Here is a 21,443-nt window from a genome sequence, read left to right on the forward strand (position 1 = left end):
GCTCCACAGCAGCTAGGCTCTTGGGGTACCTCCTTTCACACTCAAGGCTGCAGGTCCCAAGGTTTCCAAGGTGCATAGGAAAAGGAAGAAAGGAAGTAAACTACAAGCCTGTTTCTGTTTTAGGTTCCCCCCCATTCCTTTCCCTCAACCCAATGGCTGCTGGAGGATATTCTTGACTCCGACAGGTCTTTTCCCGTCTTCCAGTGAGACCCTGCCTGGGGACCAGGTTCACTGTAAGTCACTGGTTCCTCTCTGGAACGTGGGTGATGGGTTTTGCAGTGAGGGGAGGGAGCGGAGCACGTTGTGGGGGGACGACAGGCTTTTGTCTCACAGCAAGTGGGGGGGGGAGATGTCAGGGAAGGCGAGAGAAAAGAGCCAAAGGAAGCCGGTAAAGCTGGCCCTCCGCTTGATGCTTGTACTCAAGACTTCTCCTTAGGGTGGCTTCAGTGTGCCAGCGCCGGCCTGTTGTCCAGTCACCTCTCGCAGCCCTGCTGAGAGAAAGCACGTGGCGGGGTGCTTCCTGCTGCTTCGTCCTCTGGCTGGCTGCCCTCACGCCCGCTGGAGATCTCCGAGTCGCAGTCAAGCGCCTCATAGATGGTAGGCAGCGTGGTCTGCTGGCTGAGGCGCTTGCGCAGGCCCACAAGCAATGGTTGCGGCATGGAGGAGACATCCACATTGTTGCCTAGGTCAACCCAGGCCAGGCAAGGGAACTTGTTCATGTCCTTCATGGTGTCAGTCAGCTCCTTCATGGTCGCTCGCGTCAGTCGGTTGCCATTGAGGGAAAGGTGAGTGAGCTTGGGTAGTGCCCAGAGGAAGGGCAGCAGCAGGCGTACCATGTCGTCATTCAGCTCGGTGAAGCTCAGGTCCACAGAGGTGAGGTGGTCCCCGTTGTTCTGCAGGTAGTAGGCCATGCGGTGGACATCCCGCATGGTCAGGGGGATCCCTGACAAATCCATGGAATCCTGGCTCACCTTCTTCTGCAGGCTGGTCTTCAGGCTAATGATGGAAAGGTGTAGAGAGAGTGATCACTAAGGGGACTGGTCTCATCCATCTCTCACCCAAGTGACAGATCACTTGGGACAGGGGAGAACTCATTAAGAACATGGGCTAGAACATTAAGAAAAGGGTTAATGGAGCTCATTTGGGAAACAAACACAAGGTTTGCACCATGCCTCTGGGCAGACTGTGTCCTGGGGCTTTCCCATATATTCTCAGCACTTACACATAAACTTTGCCAGAACTGGCTAAACACAGGATGCTGAAGTGTCTTCCACTAGCGCATTTCAAAGGGTTTGTCTGTATGTGCATGTACAGATGTTCATGCATGGAAAGCAAAAATAACCAAGGCAAGCAAACTTTCCAAGTGCACTGGTTTGCACTGTGTGTGGGCTGTTTGTGTCCCACCTCTCCAGGTGAATGCCAAGGTCTGTTGCAAACAAACTGTGCTGCAGGGCTACTGCAGAGGACAGCAATGTTAAAAGGCTGAGAAATGGATATTTTATCAGGAAAACAATCTATAGGCAAACTGCACTCCAGGAGTGGATTTACTGCATGTCCCTTTAAAAGCCTTCCCAAGCAGCACTTAGTCAGTAAGCAGCACCAGTGGCTGCCTATTTGGGTCTCTGTGGTCAGCAGATCATCTGGGATCTGCTGCAGCTGTGAGGAGGCGGGGAGGGCATAAGGGTGCTAAAAGAAATCTAGAGACATGGTTTCAGCCATTTCTTTTGCTGTCTGCCTGGCAAGTGGAGTGAGGAGGAGGTAGGCAAGCTGTACAGCAGGCAAAGCTGTGCTATGGGGCTGTTGGGTATGCAAAAGGAGTGGGATGTGGAGTTTTATGATGGACTGTGGGTTTGTGAGAGTGCTGTGAGAAGTGGGAGCTGTGGGGCTATAGCAGCTGGTGGGGATATGTTGCAAGACTGAATAGAAATGTGTGTTGGTGTAACATAGGAGAACCTAATCCCTTAGTGTTGGTGTCTTTTCAGATATGTTGAGCTTTAAGGCTATGGGAGCCCTAGTAGGACCCCCACTAGTGTCATTAATCATGTGCTCAGTGGGTCTGTAAGTGCCTTGTTGAGCTTGGGAGGAGCAGGGTGGGTTAAGAATTAACCACAATTTGAAGGTCCCCACTCTTCCTATCTGGCTCTCTGTAGTGTCCTGCACACCTGTGGCACAGCCAGTCCCTGAGAGCAATGGGTACATGGGGACATGCAATTTCCTCGGAGGAAGCTGCAGCACCGCAGGAGCTCCCATGGCAGGTGAGAATGTCCCTACAAGCCTCAGTGTTGCCAGGCCCTTCCGCAGTTGTGGAGAGGATGTGACGCTGCCTCTATAGCTTTGCTTTATATAGGCAGTTCATGGCATCCTGGGAATTTCAGTCCTTAATAATCTCCGATGAGCATGTGATAATAGAAGTGGATAAGCGTGCATCAGCGCAGGCAACAGCCCTTCATGGACACATTCTACACTGGCAAACCTGTAGCTGTGCTTCCTTGTAGGAGTGTGAGGTGGAAGGACCTCATGGCCGGCCCTGTCAATTCTCAAGCCTACAAATTCCTGCTCTAGGTTTAGCAGCACTTTGTTCAGGCTACTTCTCTGTGTCCTTGTGCTTCCTGTGGGACTTTACTGTACAAGGCTGAGGTTCTATCAGCATTTGAGCTAATGAGCTCTCATGGTAGAGAGGTAATAACAGCATGGAATAACTTCTATTTGGCCCTAAAGGTTTAAAAGAGCCTTATGTATTACTTACTAAATGTTTACACTTTACATGACCCAGACTACTCCTCAGTGGATCACAGGAGGGGCAAGGGGAGCAGTGCTTGTCTGTCCTGTCAAACAGCAGAGTCTGAGGTACTGGTGAATTATAATTGGTCTGAAATCCCACAAGGAAGTTCTCCAAAGGGCCTTCACTTGAAGATTCTCTCCAATATCAGGGCCCCAGAGGCAGGATTGTGAACAGTTCATCAACCATATTGCTTGTAGCAGCAGTGCAGTTCTCTTAGCTCCTGCAATAGCAGTAGGAGTTGTGAACTGTGCATGCTGCAGTCTGGATGGCACTGGGCTAGCCTCCCTTTTCCTGCTAATCCAAGGGATGCTTGCTATCAGCCCAGGCTGCCTGGGAGCTGTAATGTGTGCTTTTTTTTTTTGTATAGTTTGTCACCAAACACTGGTAGTGGTGTAGCACAATCTACCACAAAAGAGGGTTCAACTAGTATAAAATCTATCAGGAGCTGGCCTCAAAGCTGGAAGAGTCTCGGGTCTCCCCTGGCACCACATTACCCTTTTAGCTGGGCTAGATGTTTTATCTGGGTATTTGATATGGAGTACCTGTTGTTCTAGCAAAACCAAGCATCAAATGCACAGTGGAGGTGTGCATTCATATTGTTCAGATTAAGCAGGGAGAAATGAATCTTGAGCGTAAACATGACTGAATAGGGGAAATAGTTCCCTATATCCAATAGGGGCTGGTCCAAGAGATGAGGCAGAAGCCTTCTCTGGCCTGTATTGATTTAGAATAAGACTTTGTTGGGGGTGTGGAGGAATACAGGATAAACAAGCATAGAAGCAATCCTGTAATCACTTCAGTGCCTGTTTTGTGCAATCACAGCCTGTCGCTCCTGGAAATTCTCTTCCCCAGTGCTGTCAACCCATGGCAGGTCCTGGGTGGGGAGCAGAAAGGAGATGGAAACATAGGGCCACCCGCCTCTGCCCCAAGCCTTATCTGAGTCTGTGCAAAGCCTTCTCTGACCTTCCTATTGTAAAGCTACAAGGAACAAGCCTTAGAGCTCCCAGTTTGGGATGGGAACCAGGCTGGAGTGGGGACCACTGGAGGGCATGTCTGAGCCGGCACCGCGCTCTCTGCCGGGCCTCAGTGTTCAGGTGCTGTTTTCCCTGCTGCGTCTGCAACAGCGGCTTTCTTAACAGGAGACAAGTTTGAATGGCTCTTGGGGTTCTCTTTTGAGTGACTTGCTCTGAGTGCAGACAGTGATAAGTGAGGGGAGATGTCAGAAGGACAAAAGCAATGTGCTTGTCTGTCTCTGCCTGTTAAGCCTCCTCTCCTGTTGACTGCTGTGCAGGGACTGCAGTAATAAGTCATGGATCGTGCTCTGACCAGAGCAGGTACCTTCTGCTCTCCCCAGCAAGAAGCCAATACCCCAAGGAGGCCTTAATCAAGCAGACAAATTATCTTCCTGTAATTGATTCTCCAGACTGGACTGCTCCTGGCTGAATGTGCTTAAACGCTCCTGCCCTGTGCCAGAGCCCTCCCTCCCTCCTTTGCTGGCTTGTTTTTCTTTCCTTTCCTATGTTTTTTGTTGCTTCCTTTTGCCCTTGCTGTACCTGCCAGGGTGACTCTGGGCGTCCTGTCCAGCACTGTGGGCTCCTCCTGTGTTTAAGTTGTTCTCTTGCCTGTAAAAATGCCTCTTGTAGGGATATGGCTATAGAAGCCTTGCACTGGTGGACATAGCCCCTAATGCTGCAGCCAGGCCCTCAGCTCTCCGGTAGGTGCTGAAGCATGAGACCTGATGCTCCATGCATGCTTTGAACCCTGGCAGCTCTCCTCCACACCTCCTTGGTATTCCTGTGCAGCTCCAAGAGGTGCAGCTAAATACCATCCCTGGGGCAGGGCACAGAATAGCTGCCCACTCCTCCTCTCCTGCTTTAGAGGTAAATATATCTGCTGTCAGAAAAGGGACAGGGAGTTGTGGGTAGATGCTTTACTCTGAATTATCTGGCACTTTGTGGTTTTTTTTTTTTTGAGCTCTGCTAAGCTCTAATTCTCTTGGGATGGGGGCGGGAGGGGACAGATATGTTACAGAGGACCCCAAGCTCTCAGAAACTTGTGCAGCAGCTGAGAAAATGCCAGGTTTATTTCCAGGGAAATGGGTCATCTATTATCCCCTAATTTCTGCAAGTAAAATAGGCTTAAAGATTGCTTCAGCTGCAGAAGCCTTTTTTTCTTTGTGTGAGACAAAACAGCTACTTGGTGACATGGCTCTTGATATCCATGGGACTTGTGGGCAGAGGACTGCAAAGCACTGGAGACTGGATTAACCTAATGCTACCGCAACTGGTGCTGTGTGCAGATTTATAATTGTGGGGATTTGCATCTAACAAGGATCTGGACCCTGGATGCAGGGAAGTGGACTGCATTTGTATTATCTGCAGCAAGCTTAGAGAGGAAATAAGCCCCCAGCCCCTCAGTTGCTGGAGAAATGGCTGCAAGTCAGAAATCCTGTGAAACTTTGAGCAAGAAGCAAGGGCAATCAGCAGCCTGTCCCCTACTGCCTGCCTGGAGCTAGATGCAGCATCCAGTGAGGAACGGTGTCTGCCTGCCCTCCTGTGTATAAGGGATCAGTTCCCTCCTTGCAACCCTAGTTCAGCCCTCCTGAGGAAATGGGAGCTTTTCTAGGTACATCTCCTTGTTTCTCATGTGAAACAAGTTGTTCCTTGTGTCGTTCCCAACTCTCTCCTTGGGGTCTGGCCTTTCTCCCACTTATCCCTTCCCTAGGTGCCAACTCTACTCTTCAGTAGGCATTAGCCAGTAGTCCCCAGGCTGCACCATGAGCTTGGCCATGTGACATCCACCCAGGATCAGTCCAGCCAGTGTAGGGGTCTGAGGGACCTGCAGGTGTCGGGAGAAGGCTTTCTGTCTCAATCAGGAATGTGGGCCGGGAAAGGGATGAAACATCTCACGCCTCCCTTGGCTTTTTTTCTGGGATAGAAATCTTCCTCTCCCCATGTAAGGCCCAGTCACTGTTCCTGCCTCCTGGAAACTCAGCTAATGTAAGCAAATTCAGAGCTGTCTTGAGATGAAACAATTAGGAGACCTGAAATTAATTGCTAGTTGTTTATCTCCAGGACCTGTCCCAAGGGGCCTAACCCTTAGGTCCTCTTCCAGGTGTTACTTTGAGTCCATGAAGTTGAGGGCTCAGCACACTTTTTTATTAGCACTAAAATCCCTTCAACTTCTTGCTCATCGGCTAAATTCTTTGGTGGCTGCAGGGAAGGGGTGTAATGACTCCTGATTGTTGCTCTGGTGGGACTTGCAACAGCCACAGCAGTGCTTGACCTCTTGTTAGCTTGTGGGGGAGCTTGTTCAGGTTCCTGGAGTCCCTGCCTCATTTTCTTGTCTCCATGCTAGGGAGAGAGGCTGGGAGGAGACAGTAAGAGTCAGATAGGATTTCAGTAATGAGGGATGCCCACTACCCCCTGCCTGTCTCTCCGGGGAATTACCAGCTTTCTCCCTCTCTTCCTCTTATTACATTTAATTTGCCTCCAAATTGAAAATTTTCCTGATGCCAGAGACTCCCTTCAGTGTGCATCCCCTCCTTCATTAATAGGCACTGCCAGTAGTGGCTAATTAGCCATGAGTCGGGTATCTGTTGGCTGCTCTTCCTTGCGTAGAACCTAGTGACAGGCATGTTTGGATGGCTTCTCTGCTTTGAGCAGTGATTTAGGGGATGCACTCCAGGCTTTTTAATCGCCTGCTTAGCATAATCTGCTTTCTTTTCTTCCCTGTGGCACAGGGTGCTGCTGTGCAGGGCTGGCCTTAGCTGTGTCTAGTGAGACATGAAAAAGGAAAGAGAAGTCTCAAAAGCACTGACCTAGACTAACCCAGCCCAAGCCATTCTGAGGCTGGGCCCAGCACCTCTGTAAAGGTGGAGACAGTGCACAAACAGGCCACTTCCATGAGAACTCCCTTAGTCACATCTCCATCCTTGCACCCAAGCTCTTTTGATCAACTATGGGGAGATCCCTCACTGTGGAGTGAAGGGAGTGCAAAGGTGGCCTTTCTCCTACCACCCTCCCTCTGCAACTGGGATGGGACATGGTTATCTGTAGGTGATGATGGAGGTGAGTGTCTCTCCTCCTCCTGGCTCTGCTGCTATCCTCACTCTGTCCTTGACGGTGCATTCAAGAGAGCTGTGAACCCTTGGCCTTCTGCCTGCTGCCACTTGATCCATCCCAGACCTCTGGTTGTTTCCCCTCATTAATTAGGTCTCTCCTAGCAAAGCAGGGAATAATGCTACCTCCTCACTGTAAATGTCAGGTATCAGCCTATGTCCTTGTCAGACCTTCAACTGTGTAAGAGTCATGAAGGCACAAGGTCTCTGCTGATTCCTTTTAGCCACCACCTGCCACCCAGCCTCCATTATTTCACTTGTCTATCTCTCTATCAAAGTGTCCTACTTCTCCTGCCTGTCAGTCTTGGACTCTTTCTTCTGATCTCCAACAGGGCAGCATTAAACTGCTGGATGACCCTTTCTACCATCTCCAACAGCCTTTGCAGATGTACCTGCCTCCGTACCTGCCTTGGGACCCCTGATCATGGGTAGTGTTTGGGTCTCTCTGCACTGTAAGATGAGGGGAGAGGACAGTTCCTGCCTCTCTCCGCAATTTATTCACCAGCTCATGTCTGTCCTGCTGACACCTCTGTGAGCAGCAGCTTCTTGAAAACTATGTGGGGCAGTTCCTGTACTCCCATATGACTATTACCATGTGGTTTTAGTTAACTGACCGGTATTCTCTAGCTTGGCTTCTTATCTCTAAAGCAAGAATGATGATGCCTATTTACCCTGTTGCATAAGGGTGACATGAAGCTCTAATTAATATTCACCTCATGCCATGTGAAGGCTAGGATCTAATCTGCCAGAACTGTCATCTGCAGCCAAGTGACGTTTTCAAGGAGAAAAAAAAACACACAAAGATCCAAAGCCCTTTAGAGCCATTTCCTTGCAGTCTTCTAGACACAAGTGCTTTCATTGCATTTTAAAAGTGCATCTAATGCTGCAGTGTCTGAGCAATGCACATCAATATCTGAGAAACAGAGCAATGAGCCCAGAAGGGATACTCTGTTCTCCACCCAGCTTTGCATTAGCCAAGATGTTTCAAAATGAAATTCACTCAGAGGAGCAAAGTAATACTGTGGTGAGACTTGTGAAAAGGAAAACATACAGTTTGGAGTTACTAATTCTATGCACACAGCTGCCTTTGCTCTTCCAGGACCAGTCTCTGTGAAAAATCTGGGGTTTTTTCTGTGCCAGGAACACCCTGCTTGTAAAGATCACTGTGTTTACTGCCTGCATGTTTTGTGGATTCAGGGTTGATCCTTTGCACTCAAGAAAGGAAGTAGTTGTACGGAAGTAGCCAGCTCTGGGGACAAAGCAAGTGGAAGATATCTTAAGGTTCCCTGACATGGCTTTGCCAAGACAGCTCAGTTGTAATCCACAGCTTCTTGATTGCAGTACTAGGCTGTGATCTAGCTCTCCAGACAAACACTGCCTTCATCTGGTACCCTTCTCCCTCTCCACTCTAAGCTGCAGTCCAGTGTGGCTTTGCCCTCAAAAAGTAATACACCCACTGGATTCAGGGATGCAGATGGTGGCACTTGCACTAGAACATGTAGTTATCCTGCAATGCTGAATTAAGGAATCATCAAGACTTCTGAAAAAAAAAATTAATAACATCCAAAAATTCTGCGTCTTTCAAAATACCACAAAGTGGTGTTGATAGCCTAAAAAGCCAATGTCTGCAGAGAGGAGCATTTCTTAATCTGTTACTCCTTACACTATAAATATCTATTTAATGAGAAAGTGAAGCTGGAGTTATACAACAATCCAGGATGTATTCTGCTCATTAAGTGTGAGTGATCTATACAACTGTAAAATAGTGCTAAAACTGAATTGCCGTTAGGATATAAGGGACTGACAATTGTGCGGTGAAGTCATGCTGTGCCTGCTGTGGAAATCTTATCTTCCAGCTTTTGAGTTTTTAGTTTTAAAACCCTCAATAAATCCCCCAAGAGCCTGACTTCCCTGTTTGGTTAGGCAGCCAACCCAAGCAGGGTCGGCTGTAAGGTGGGGTGCAGGCTGTTGACTGGAAGCTGCAGGCCTGAGACAGGATTTTGCAGGAAAGGAGAATTGAACCCTTTGCTTTCAGCGTGGCAAACCTGTCCGAGTATCACCTGGGCAGATGAAACAATCTCTTTGGGTGGCTGCACAGCTGACACTGCTAACCTTTCATTGTACAAGGCAGACAGCCACTGTCAAGAACCCACTAGCGTGGATGCAGAGGGCAGACTGCCTCTCAGCATCACCTTTGACAGTTCAATCAAGCAGAGCAACCAGACACAGCCTGGGCTGGATCTTACTTCCTTGCTTCAGCTGTTGTTGCATTGAGTCCACTGTGCTGCAATAAGCTTTCTCCTTCCATGTTTCTGTACGGACTCTGCTTCTGGCCTGGGGCATTCAGCTGACGATAGCATGCAGCCTGATTTCTGTCCCAGACTCAGGGCCAGGTGCCATATTACAGTCACTTCTGTCAATAGCTCTTTGGAGGAATGGCTAAACAGGATAAACAGCAGCCCACTGTGTCCTGTGCAAGGCACGTTGCACCTTTGCTGCAGTCATAGCCCTGGGTTGAATATATCAGTGTTTAATGTGGTAGTGGAAGCAGGTGGGACCTCTGGCTTTAGTGGGGAATGGGTTTGTGGTTAAGGAGGTCTAGAGGAACCTATCTGTGTGTATCTGGAGGCTCTCGTGTTTGATGCTTTGCTAACTTAGTCTATTTGTGAATATTTAGTATCTGGTTGGGCTCTATAGCATGAATAGCATAAGACTATTCCTGCTTGGTGGAAGTATGATCGTCTCTTAATAGAGTTACAGTTCCAGATGTCCTGGCATTGCTGTGTATCGAAAAAAAGATACATTTCTTCAAGCACTCCTATCCTTTCTGCTTTATGAGTTCATGGGTGGCTCAGGTTTGTACTTGCTGGATGTTTTGGGTCCCACTGGGAGTAGATGGGGACGTAACTACAGTTTGTTCTGACCCACTGGTTTGCTATTTAGCAGTGGGGGGGAACACCTGATGCATGATCCAGCTCTAGTACTGCAGGTCCTTTCCATCTCCCATACCACATCTCCATAACAGCCCGAACATAATTAAAACCTGGCAGATGCTCTAGGCTCTCTGTATGGCTGGGCTTGTTAATTATCTCCTGGACCCATCTGACATGCTGCCAGAAAGCACATTTCAGAAGAGAACAAGGGGGTCCTGCATCAGCTCTGTGAAAGCCAGAAGCCAAAGCCCAGGACACTGCAAAAGTGAGAGGAGAATTCAGTCCCTGGAAAGTAGTGGTCTCCACACAGTAATTCCTCCCTGCTGTCCCAAATCCCCACTAGATTTTAGAAATGCCTTTGAAGTATTGCTGCTACCCCATGCTTTTCATAGGACCTTGAAGGCAGGAAGGATACAAGCCTGATTCAGGGTTGTTCTTGTTCCGGCACAGGTTCAGAGACAGAGATTATAGTAAAATACTCCCACTAGCAGTCAGAGGGAAGTGGAGAATTCAGATCAGGTAAAAACAGCCTGACTGGGCAAAATTAGGCCCTGATATCTCCAAATGAAGCAGCTACTTCTTGCCTTCCTGCTACTGGCAACATCCATTTTCTTGCAGCAGCCTCAGATGCCAACTCTGCAGATGCCTTTTGCCGCAAACTGCAGACCAGTTCCTCTCCAGTCTTAAGAGGAAGCTCTGCTGTTTAATATTTAATCAAAATTATTTTGTGCCTTATGTAACACCTTGCACCCATTTTAGACCTATATTTCCCTCCATTGCAGATTGCCTTGCTGTCCTCTTCCTGCTTGTGCTCACAAATGGTCTGTACCTGGCCAATACCTTGGGCCTGACCCCTCTGTGTGGCATTTGGGCTCATGGGGCCCGGGGCTTTTCCTCTGGCCACAGACCTGCTCTGTGTTGTTAGTAAGTGATGTGTTTGCAGCAGGCAGCCCTCTGTTCTTCCCAATGAGAGGGAACAACTTTGACTCTCCAACTGGAGAAGAGGTTTGTTCTGCCTGCAAACAGGAGTGTAGGGGCAGCGGGTTGAGTTAGGTAGTGGCAGGGAGGGATTTCTCACCTGGAAAACCTGAATGAGGCTGGGTTTCAGGAAAAGGGAGCTTGGAAAGGAATGGAGACAGCCACCCCCTCCAAAACTCTCCCTGTCTCCAGCACTTCATATCTTTAAGCCTCTCTTCTTTATCTTGGAAGGGGATGGGAATGAGGTCAGACCTGCTTTCTGCATCCTGCATCTCCAGCACTCTGCAGCATCCCATAGGGAAAATGTCATCTAACTGAATGGGTCTGGAGAAGGATTTGCTCAGCTCTGACCCCTCAGTCTTGTTCTGTGCTGTGGTCCCCACGTGCAAACTGGCACAAACGGTCCTACGCTGTGGGGCGCTGGGGATGAGAGCATTGAAAGTCACTGAGGGCTCAGATTCAGTGGCAAAGTGGGGCTACAGGTTTGAGAGGCAGATGGCCTGGAAATCAGTGTTAGGGATGTTATTTCTTAAGATGTACTGGGGATCTGCCTTGGAGTCAGAACGAAAGGTACGATGGAAATGTCAATTCCCATGGGGGATTTTAAGTTGTTGGCACATGCATCAAAGGCTCTGACAGTCTCAGGAAAGCCCAAGGCCATTCTCAGAGTGATGCCAATTTTGCATTTCTTTTTGCCCAGTCCTGCATTTATTCCTGTGAAGCTAATGAGGCTGACATGAGCTCCTCTTTTCTTAGTCATTTCTCTGTCTTTTTTTCTTCAGCACTGGTGATCTGTGTCACAGGAACAGGCTTTGCCTGAAGAAAATGAGGAGAGAAGGGGTGGATTTAAAAGAAGTAGGGATTGCTTTTTACCTGGTTAGAAAAGCCAACAAGTGTCAAGGAGGGAACAAGTGTGGGTGACTGAAAATATTTGTAGTAGTGGAAAGCAGCTGCCATCCGGTAGCTGTCTGTGGCCAATGTGCCTTGAGTTGGGTTCCCTGTGCATGAGGCTCTGCATCATCTCTGGTCCCTCCCCTGGTCCTGGCAGAGAAGTGGGAGGTAAGTACGGATTGTCACCTCTCTGCCAGTCACTCCAAAGTGATTCCTACTGAATGGGGTGATCAGCTTGCGGTAGTGCCTCATAATGAGAGACCTTCCCCGCAGGCAGGGAAGTTATACTGAGAGAGACAAAGTGGGATGCAGAGCTGGGTGTCGGCTCCGCTCGGCACATGGGTGTGTGTATCTGCAAGGCTGCCAGCTTTAGCCATGCTCCTAGGACCAAACACCCTGCAAGCCCTGCCGGGAGGGTTGTCTGTGCTGTGCAATCACTGTTTCAGTGGGATTGATTTCAATGCGCTTGGGAGAGGTTGAGGAACTGTAAGACTACATAAAAAGGAGTAAATAGCAAATTAGGTTGGGGAAAGGGGTGTTGGCACTGACCCTGCACCATTTGGCTGAGGTTTTCTAAGAGACTGAGCAGAGGCTGCCATGCAGGTTTTCAGCCTTGTCTTTCTCTGAGAAGGGCAGTAGTGGCAGACTGGAATGGTGGTTGGCTGCAGCACAGTTTCTCCTGGCAGATCCCCCTCCATGCTCATCCACGGTGTCCCTGCCAGGCTGCTTACCACACTTGGGACTTCCTCCGGGGCATGCCATGCCGGTGCCATTTCGAGTGGGGAGTCAGGTGGTAAATCAGCTGCCTGCAGATCCTGTCCGAGGATTTCCAGGGGTCATATTCCTGAAAGCAAAGGGAAAACTTAGCCTCTGCGTGCACCACAGCAGAACAGGAAGCAAGGGGGAGGACAGAGGAAGATGGGAAAGGATCAGAGGTGGTAGTGGAGCAGGGGAATATATATAGGGGAGGAGATGAGCAGAGGAAAAAAGGATGAAAGAAGAGGCATGTGGCACAGAGGCATCTCAGGCCTTCTCGCTATTCCATCTCCTCCTGGGGTGGAGGAGGAGCAGCAGGAGCTCTGCACTGCCAGGAAGGACCCCAGCCAGCATGTTCCTGCCCAGAGTAGAGCTACAATTTCACACCCTACCAAGGAGCAAGTAGAGCTAAGAAGAGGGGGTTATCTTCTAGAGCTGTGGCAGAGGGTCCTGCTCTAGGCCAGGCAACACCCAGGAAGGCAGGGGTGGCTGACAATGTGAGAAGGGCTCTGTGCAGGGACCCCCATGCCCTTTTCTTCAAAAGATCTCCATTTTCAAAAAGGCCCAATGTGGGGACAGAATGGGTGTCTCAGCTCCTCACTGCTGTATCCTCAGTAGCACCCATCCCCAGCTGGGCAGACAAGCTGCCAACTCATTGTGTTATGGGACTACACTAAATTTCTATCAATTACCCTGTTGCCATGCTTCCCAAACTCTAACTGCATACTATCTTTGGACTGACCATCTGTTCCCTTCATGTGGAAAGTTCAGCCCCATCCCCAGGTGCTTCTTGCTGGGAGAGATGTGCCCTGGGACATCCCTGCTCCTCCTGCAGCAGCACCCTGACTCTGTTCCCTCCAGTGCTCCAGCTAGGACATGGAGCCAGCAAGTTCCCCATACTCCATCTTACTTCCCTGCAGTCCGTTCTGCTCCTGGAGGTTTGAGTTTGGGAGTTTCCCAATGCCAGCAGTTCCCTCCAGCCCATGCAGTAACTCATCAGGAAAAGATGGCACCAAGATGGTTGCTACTTTCCTGGGTTTATTTTTGTACACATTCTCTATTGCCATGACTTTGAACAGCACTTCTCTTCCTCTGGTGAAGCAGAATGGCAAATGGCAGCTGCTGAAGGCTGGGATTTCTGTCCCCTCTGTCATATTTTCCAAATGCTGATAGACACCTGCATTCCCATTCCTCAGCCCTCCAGCTGTGGTGCAACATGTGCATATAGGGATTTGATAGGTAAACATATAGTAAAGCTGTCAGGGAATATGCTAATTTATTCTTTATTGCAAGCAGTTAAAGTGCTGTACTGTGGGCCAACAGCTGCACTGTGACTTTCCTAAGCAGTCACTGAATCAGCTAAACTCCCCAGGGATGTGCTGCCAGCATGTGGTTCTGCTGTACCAAGTGGAGAGGGATCCCAGCCTCAGTGCTCAGCTGAGCAGCTCCTGATCCCTGTCACAGCTCCCCTAGGAACCCCACAGGGACTGGCCCACACCCTTGGGGTAGGCACCTTGTTCTAGACTACTACTGTGCTGGCAAGGCAGCAACTGGCACCCTGCTGTCACCTACAACAGCAAACCTTCCCAAGTGGGTGCACGTGCACACCAGGCTTCAGCACAGGAGCTGGCACAATGCTCTGCAAGCATTTGTTGGCTCACAACTGAGAATTACCCTCCTGTTCCTTCCCGTGTCGTCGCTGATTTAATTTCTACTGACAGACTGGGAATTGCACTCAGCCTGCTTGCCTGTAATGCAGTTACACCCACCAGATGCTCAGCCAGGGTCGGAGAGGGGATGTGGTCTGCCAGTGTTTGTGCTGGGAAAGGTGCTGGTGCTGCAGGGTGCTGAGTATCTCCAACCCCTTAAAATCCTGTTGGCTTTGAGGGGCAGCTCAGGTGCTCAACATCATCCTTAGAAATGGGGAAAATATTTATATATAGTGGTACGTGTGTCAGTGCAGATAAGCATGTGCATCCATAAGACATGAAAATGGGGGGGGGGGGTATATGCAGGTATATAAAAATTGCCATGTGTTATCTGCTAGGCACCTGGGTATTGGAGTAGGGTAATGTCCCCTCATGCTGCCTCCCCTTAAGGGCACTGCACAGCATGAGGTTGGAGATAGTCTAGTAGAACAGCTAGAGATGAGGGCAAGAAGTGAAGTGTGGTTAAGAGGTACTACTGCTGCAACCCCCACCCTTCCTTCTTAGATGCTTATAAAATTTGCATGAAAATTACATTTGAAGTTTTTTTCAGGCTGCATTGCAGCCCAATGATGATCATTAAACTTTGGCTAAATGTAGTTTGGCTATTGAGACCCGACTGGTTAATTGTTATCAGAGAGCCTCAGGAGATGGCAGAACAAGGTTAGAAATGCCACTAATCTACACCAGCCATTCAATGTATTCCCTAGGGTGCCACTGTTTGCTCTGAGCTGTGTGTACTTAATATCTCTCTTTGAATAAAGAAATTCACTCTATTGCTCTCCTAAAGCAAACGTGACACTTGCCAAGCCTGATGGATGTATTGCAAATCCAAGTATTTGTGGTAGCAAAGGGTAACAGAAGTAGATGGTGATGTTGCAGTGGGACTGTGGTATCTGTGATGTTTGTCAGCACTCAGCCTTGCCTTTCTTTGTCTCTGCTCTCCTCATTATCTGAAGGAAAGTGCCGGAGTAGTGCAGGGATACTGTGCACGTAACACATTTGCTTCTTGAATCCTGAGTTACAATATATTCCTACAGCACCATTCTTTACTTGGAGATCTGGGAGGTTATGGGGGGGATGTAATGCTGGGTTAGGGAGGTTACATATGGCAAAGAGCCCAGGAAGACAGGTTCTTGCCCTCCTCCTGCAGAGGCCCCAGCCTGGCCAGAGGTGTGGAGATATCTGTTCCCCTCTGCAGCCCCATAAGCTAGCTGCTTTGAACCTCTGGGACATACCAGTGAATATGGCACCACCATTCACCCCATGTATTTTTGTTTAGCCTGTACCCTGTCCTCAAGTTTGCTATTGGCACAAAAAGTAAATTCCCGATTTCTGTGCACATAACTGCCCCCTCCTTCAGTTGCATTCATGTTCTGAGGTAATTTTAACTGATTCCTACACAAATATGCACAACAATCTATATGCTACCACTCCAAGGGCATACACTGGCTGGGTCTGGAGGACTGCAGAACACCACCCAGCACCAGCCACCCCATTAGGGCTCTCTTCGCATCAGTGTTATGTCGCAAAATGTCCATTGAGCTGAGGGAAGGGTTCACCTTTTTGGGACACTGCAGATCTCTAGCGAGGCTCATCAGCAAGTCGTGGGAGATGGGATCCACCAAGTTGAGGAAAGTTGCATTTTTGTAGAGCACTTCATTGAGGAACGTTCCTTCCAGTCCCAGGTCCTACAAGAAAAACATGGTCAGTCAGATACATGGGCTCCCTTGGAGCTATAACTATGAGGTGTTTTGAAACCAGAAAGTAAATCCCATGAGGTCCCAGCTGGTTGCTCAATACAGGAAACTATCCAACAAAGGTGAAGAAGCTGTGTCTGACCCAGCATTACTGTGATGGGGGATGTGGACAGGCAGAGAGCTGAATGAGATGCAGAGTTAAGTTGAGCTAGTCAGCCAAGGGACTGACCGCCTTGTTTCCACCTACCACAGGAAAGTGAGAGCAGTATCATTTCCAGGCTGGCTGGAGCCTAGAGAGAATTAGCTCCAGAGAAACTCACAGTTTTGTCAGCTTCTATGTGTCAACCTGCTGAAGGAGCCGAGCAGGAAGGCTGGCTCTAAATCTCTAATCTCAGCTTTTCTGGAAGAATCAAACCTTTCTCAGGTATTTAGATACTGACATACACCATGGTGGTGGGTGGCTGAGCAAAAGTCCTGCCCATCAGTATGAGTTTAGCTGTGCTTTGAAGTTCTCACTAAGTGCTAAGCGCTGGCAGTATTGCCTTTTAGGGTGTAATGGTAAATTTACAGATAGCTCTACACAACAGTCATGGGGAGTCCTCTTCCCATCTTCCACCTTGTGAGATAGGGGAATATCTGTAGTCCATGCAACTTATCTGCACGGGCCGGGGCATGGGGCACCTTTGGACATGCTGGAAGAAACCTCAGCATCCTTAGGAACAAAAAGCCTCCACAGGGGCCAGATGGGTGATACTGCAAAGAACTAAGCTGTTTCTCGCTAAGAGGAAAGCTAAGGTCTAATATATGACACAGTTATTATGATCAGGAGGTACCACAGAGCTGTGGGGGGAAAAAAAAAAAGTATCTGGGAAAGAGAGACCCCATATTCACATGAAAATACCCCGAGGGCAGAAAAAAAATACCCCAGGAGTAGAAATGTAGAACAAAAAAGCTCCCTAATAGGGATAGTGCTGGATTTGATTCAGTTGACAAGGAGGGCTCAGCTGAGGGAGGAAACAAGTCCTATGCCCATTCTGTATACAGCTGCCAGGAGAAATGAATAAGCAAATGGGTGCCCCATATGTTCGTGCTGCTCCACTGAATGTGTGCCTCAGGCACCACCCAGTGAAAGATGCACTGAGAGCTCAAAAAAAAAAAAAAAAGAGAGAGTGAGAGGGGGGAAAAAAAACAGCAAAAAAACCCCCAAACAAACTGGGTGTACACACATAGATCACCAGCAGGGATGGAGCCATAGCGAGCAGAGGTGTGGGATCTTAACCCTAAGCAGCAATGAAAGCTAGTGCTGTATGCACTCTCTCCTGCTCTGAATATGCTTGGATGGAGCAGAGACTACAATACCAAAGACACCCTGGCTACAGATCTGGTGGAGAAAGGGAGAATATGCTTTACAGCCCCATCACTGTGTGTACACAGTTGATACCCATAAGCAACCAAGGAACCCAAGCAGTGGATCAGTCCTGAAGGACAGACAGCCACAGACACAGCTGGATGTGAGCCAGAAGCGTACCAAGGCATCATGCCAATGTCTCCCTTAACTGTAAGGCTTCAGGGAAATGGAGCCTCCTACGCCAAGTGTAATAGGCACAGATGAAGAAAGCTGCCGAGAGGATGGCACGGCTGGGCACGCAGCAGTGGATGTCAGAGCAGTAATTAAACTCCCCCGATTGGAGCTATACCATTAAGATGGATCTGCATTCCCATTACAAATCCTGCCTGCAAGGGTTTTATAAATAATATATCTGTAAATATTCACTTCATGTTGATAGTCCATAAATTCTTAGCCCGGGGCATTTTCTGGTTCGTCTTACTTGTTTCCCTCCCTCTTTCTCTCTCTCTCTCTCATTTCTTGGAAAATTTTGCACCACCTAAAGGGTGGCTGCGGGCAGCAGAATATTATAAGTCTTGCCAGTTCAGTTGGCTTAGTGCTGTTATCTTAAAAATGACACTTGGCCATTGTCTCAGCACAGGGAAATCAGATTGTACCAGACTTTTTGCTGGTATAAGTCTAATGTCTCCCTGACTTCAGCTGAGCAATGCCCACTTAGACCAGCAGGAAAGCTGGTCTGTCTTTTGCAGATGGGTATTTCTGAGGCTGGTAAGATGATACGCAATGGAGCTGTCCAAGTGTTCCTGTACAAAGCAAGTGTACATGAATGGACACCTGTGGTTTGCAGTTGTTCTCTGTGCAGTCTTCTAAAATGCTGAGATCTTGCATCTCTCTTAGTGGATTTGTTTCTGGCTGGCTTGCTTGCTTTACTATATTACATCCTCACAACATCCTAGGAGCAGTCCACAGCCCTTTGTGGTCTGCAGACCACAGGTCAAAAAAACACCGGCAGATACAATTACATCCTGTGGGGTACATCTGCAGGGCTGGACAAGGTCCGTGCCTGCTGGGAGCAGCAGGCTGCCTTGCAGCAGGAGACATGCATTGGGACCCCATGTCCTCTGGTCTGGCTGAGCATGTCAGCTCGCTTGGGGAGGCTGTGATTCTGGTCTCACTATTGCTCTGTCTTCTCTGGGGTGTTTGCACCCTGGCCTGAGGCACAGCGATGAGGTATGATGTTAAATATCCTCACTGTCCATTAGTGTGAACAAGGTATCTCTCTTTTTACAGGTAACAAACAGACCCTCACCTGGGACGCATTAATCCGTGACTCCTGAGAGTGTGTGACTGCCAAGGTAAGCCAGTTTGTGTAAGGAAGGACATGCTGGGGAACAAGCTAAGGGCTGAATTTAGTTGAGGAGTGAGGGAAATTTGTAAATGAGAGGAAACGTTGATCATAGTACTCTTTGAAGCTCACATTGGACATGTGAGGAGGACTGGTTCTGATTACATGACCCCACCTGGCTGACAGTTGTGTTTAGTTGTTGAAGGGTGCCATACGCGTTAGCAGTGTAGCCCTCTGTCTCCGAAATCTCTGTGCATACAACAAACTGGAGGCTTTGGGGTGGTGTTGGATGGGTTCCCATCTTACTTGGCAGAGGAAGGCTGTGTTGTGACTACAGGATGCATGTCCCACTGCTCTGTCGTGAGCAGATGAACAGAGGGTCACTGTTTTGACATGGACAGGCAGAGATGGGGACTGGGAATGACAACGGGAACTGGACAAAATGTGAGTGTTCAGGACGTGGTAATTATCAGCGCAGATGTGGGGAAGCCAACTGTTTAACTGATCCTGAAAGGAGCTGGCAGGCTGCATTGGAAGGTGGGCTTAGAAATGACCCTCCATTCCAGATGGCCCTGTGACTTAGCATTCAAACCCTGACTGTTCACAGATGGACCTTCTGGAGATCTCCAAGGTCTGTGGGGGATTTCAGTGCTTCAGTCTCAAGGAGAGGTGCTGAGCACTATAGAAAATGACATTCTGTAGTTCTGGCCTCTGTCATACCCTACAAAAGTCTGTTCATGTTACATCGCCATGTTCACAAAGTGAGTGGTTGCCTCTTTTTCTTCACAAGCTTCTTGTAATATTGCTTTTCCTAAACTGTCTTTGAAATCTTATTCAACACCTGTCTGCCATACTGGTGCACACATACAGGCTTTCTGCTGAGTGTTTATCTACGTATATGCATGGCAAGAACGGTGTTTGTGGTGCTGGTAACAATCCTCATGTGAACACTAAGGCAGTGGACAGGAAAAGTAGAGATGTAATTTTTGGTCCTGTAAATTCTTACTCATGAGTGTGCGACTTGCTGGCAGCCTGGGGCATCAACCACCACTGTTGGATGTGTTGTAAAACCCAGGACGTTCAGAGCAGAGACAGGGCTGTTAATGCAGCTCCCTGCAGCTGGTAGTAGGGCTGTGCGAGCATCCCAGCAAGCCAGTCCCTGCTCGAGCGTACTCACACCCAAAGGTTACTTGCCACTGTGATGAGAAACTCAGTATGTTCCCAAGATGAAGTAGGTCATTATCTAATGAAGCAACATGATAAGCTAAGAACTGATGGTGTCTTACATCCAACTTAGAGGGAGGATTTGTCCCCTGGGCTACTGATTGCAGAGTTGCCTGCAGTTTGGGTGAGCTGAGTTTGCCTGGAAAATGATGGTAGCACTGAGCGACAGAGGAGATGGCTCTGCCCTCAGTATCAGTTTGGCACCACGCTGTCTGCACACTGGCTTTTCTGTTCCTGAATGGCGGCAGACAGAAACAAGCTCCCACTGATACACTGACCCCTTTACCTCTCCTCTCAGCCTTGGCTGTCCCAGAGGTCCTCTCCAAAACCATTTTGGGTGCTCCCAAAAGACAGATCTTGACCAGCCTGGCTGGGCGGGTGTAATAGGATGTGGTGGCAGTGGGATGACAGTGGCTTTTCTTTGCGGGGCATCAATCCTGAGCACACCCAGGGGCTGGCAGGGAGGGCTGGGGCTGGGGAGAGCTGAGGCTTGGACACCCCTTTTCCTGCGTGCAGCACAGCCCTCCTCCCAGCTCGCTCTCTCCCTGCCCCCAGGCAGCCGGGCCAGGTGCCCCTCGCCCGGGCAGGGACACGGGGAGGTGGCAGGGAGACAGGGTGGGTGTCGCCTCCCCGCAGCCGCTCCTGCCTGCCGCGGCGGGGACCGAGGGAGGCGGCTCCCGCACCGCCGGGGCACGGAGCGGCGAAAGGCAGCACAAAGAGCCCGGCTCGCCCCGCACCGCCAAGGGGGGCTGCAAACCCACACCGCCGAGGAGGGGGGCTTGTAAACCCCGGCTCCCTGTCCCGTACCACCGGGGAGGGGGGGCTGTAGACCCCGGCCCGGCCGGCACCGCCCGCGCCGCGCACAGCCCTTTGTTGCCTGCCCTGCCCGCCCCTCCGATCCCGCCCGCGCTGCCCCGGAGGTGGCGGCCCCGGGGCCCGGCTCACCCGCAGCATTTACCTTCCTAAGCAGCCTGAGGATGTGCACGGCATGCTCCCGCTTATGCTCCCGGATGGTGGCCTGGATCTCCCGCAGCCACCCCACCCGCCGCACGTAGGGCGCCGGCGAAGCTTTCCGCAGCACCCCGGGCAGCTTCTGCGGGTGGAGGAGCAGGGAGGAGAGGTGGAAGTCGCCCCGGCCGCCCTCCAGCCTGCCGGCGCAGGGCTCCTCGGTGCTCTCCTCCTCCAGGCTGCTCTGCCGGCTCAGCCGGGAGCCCATGGCCGCGCTCCGGCCGCGATGCCGCCGCGCCGCGCTCCGGATCGGGTGGGCACCGGGCTCTGGGCCGGGGGAGGCGCCGGGGGAGGCGGGGGTCCGGGCCGCCCCGCCCGGCCAGCCCCGCCCCGGCTCCCCGGCTGGTGGTTCCCGGCGCTCCCGGAGGAGCGACGCCCCAGGGGTATTTTATTTGCTCGGGTCCCTGCCCCAGCACCCGCCTCCCCGGCGGCTGGGCAGCCCGTGCTGCCTCTTCTCCCGGAGGCGCCTCCTCCTCCCGGGTTTGTTCTGCGGGAGATGCTTGGTGGAGAAGACAAAGAGAGAAGCGGATGCTACCCGGACCGCTCCTTGCATTCAGGCATTTTGGGGAGCTTTTTTCCTGGGCAAACTCTTTGAACGCTGCAAAAGGTTGTCAAGATTAATAGTGGTTCAAAACACGCCATCTGGCTGGGA

General features: G+C 50.2%; 1 protein-coding gene across 1 annotated transcript; it reads right to left on the reverse strand.

The window, feature by feature from the left end:
• Positions 1-473: 473 nt before the first annotated feature.
• Positions 474-20,999, reverse strand: LRRC75B (leucine rich repeat containing 75B). Its single transcript, XM_059827868.1, has 4 exons — positions 20,742-20,999; positions 15,729-15,857; positions 12,436-12,548; positions 474-996 (listed from the first exon to the last, which is right to left on the reverse strand). The coding sequence occupies exons 1-4, from the start codon at positions 20,997-20,999 to the stop codon at positions 474-476; spliced, it is 1,023 nt and encodes a 340-aa protein (XP_059683851.1).
• Between the last annotated feature and the right edge of the window lie 444 nt (positions 21,000-21,443).

This window comes from Gavia stellata, chromosome 21, assembly GCF_030936135.1.
Source record: "Gavia stellata isolate bGavSte3 chromosome 21, bGavSte3.hap2, whole genome shotgun sequence".
Lineage (NCBI taxonomy): Eukaryota > Metazoa > Chordata > Aves > Gaviiformes > Gaviidae > Gavia > Gavia stellata.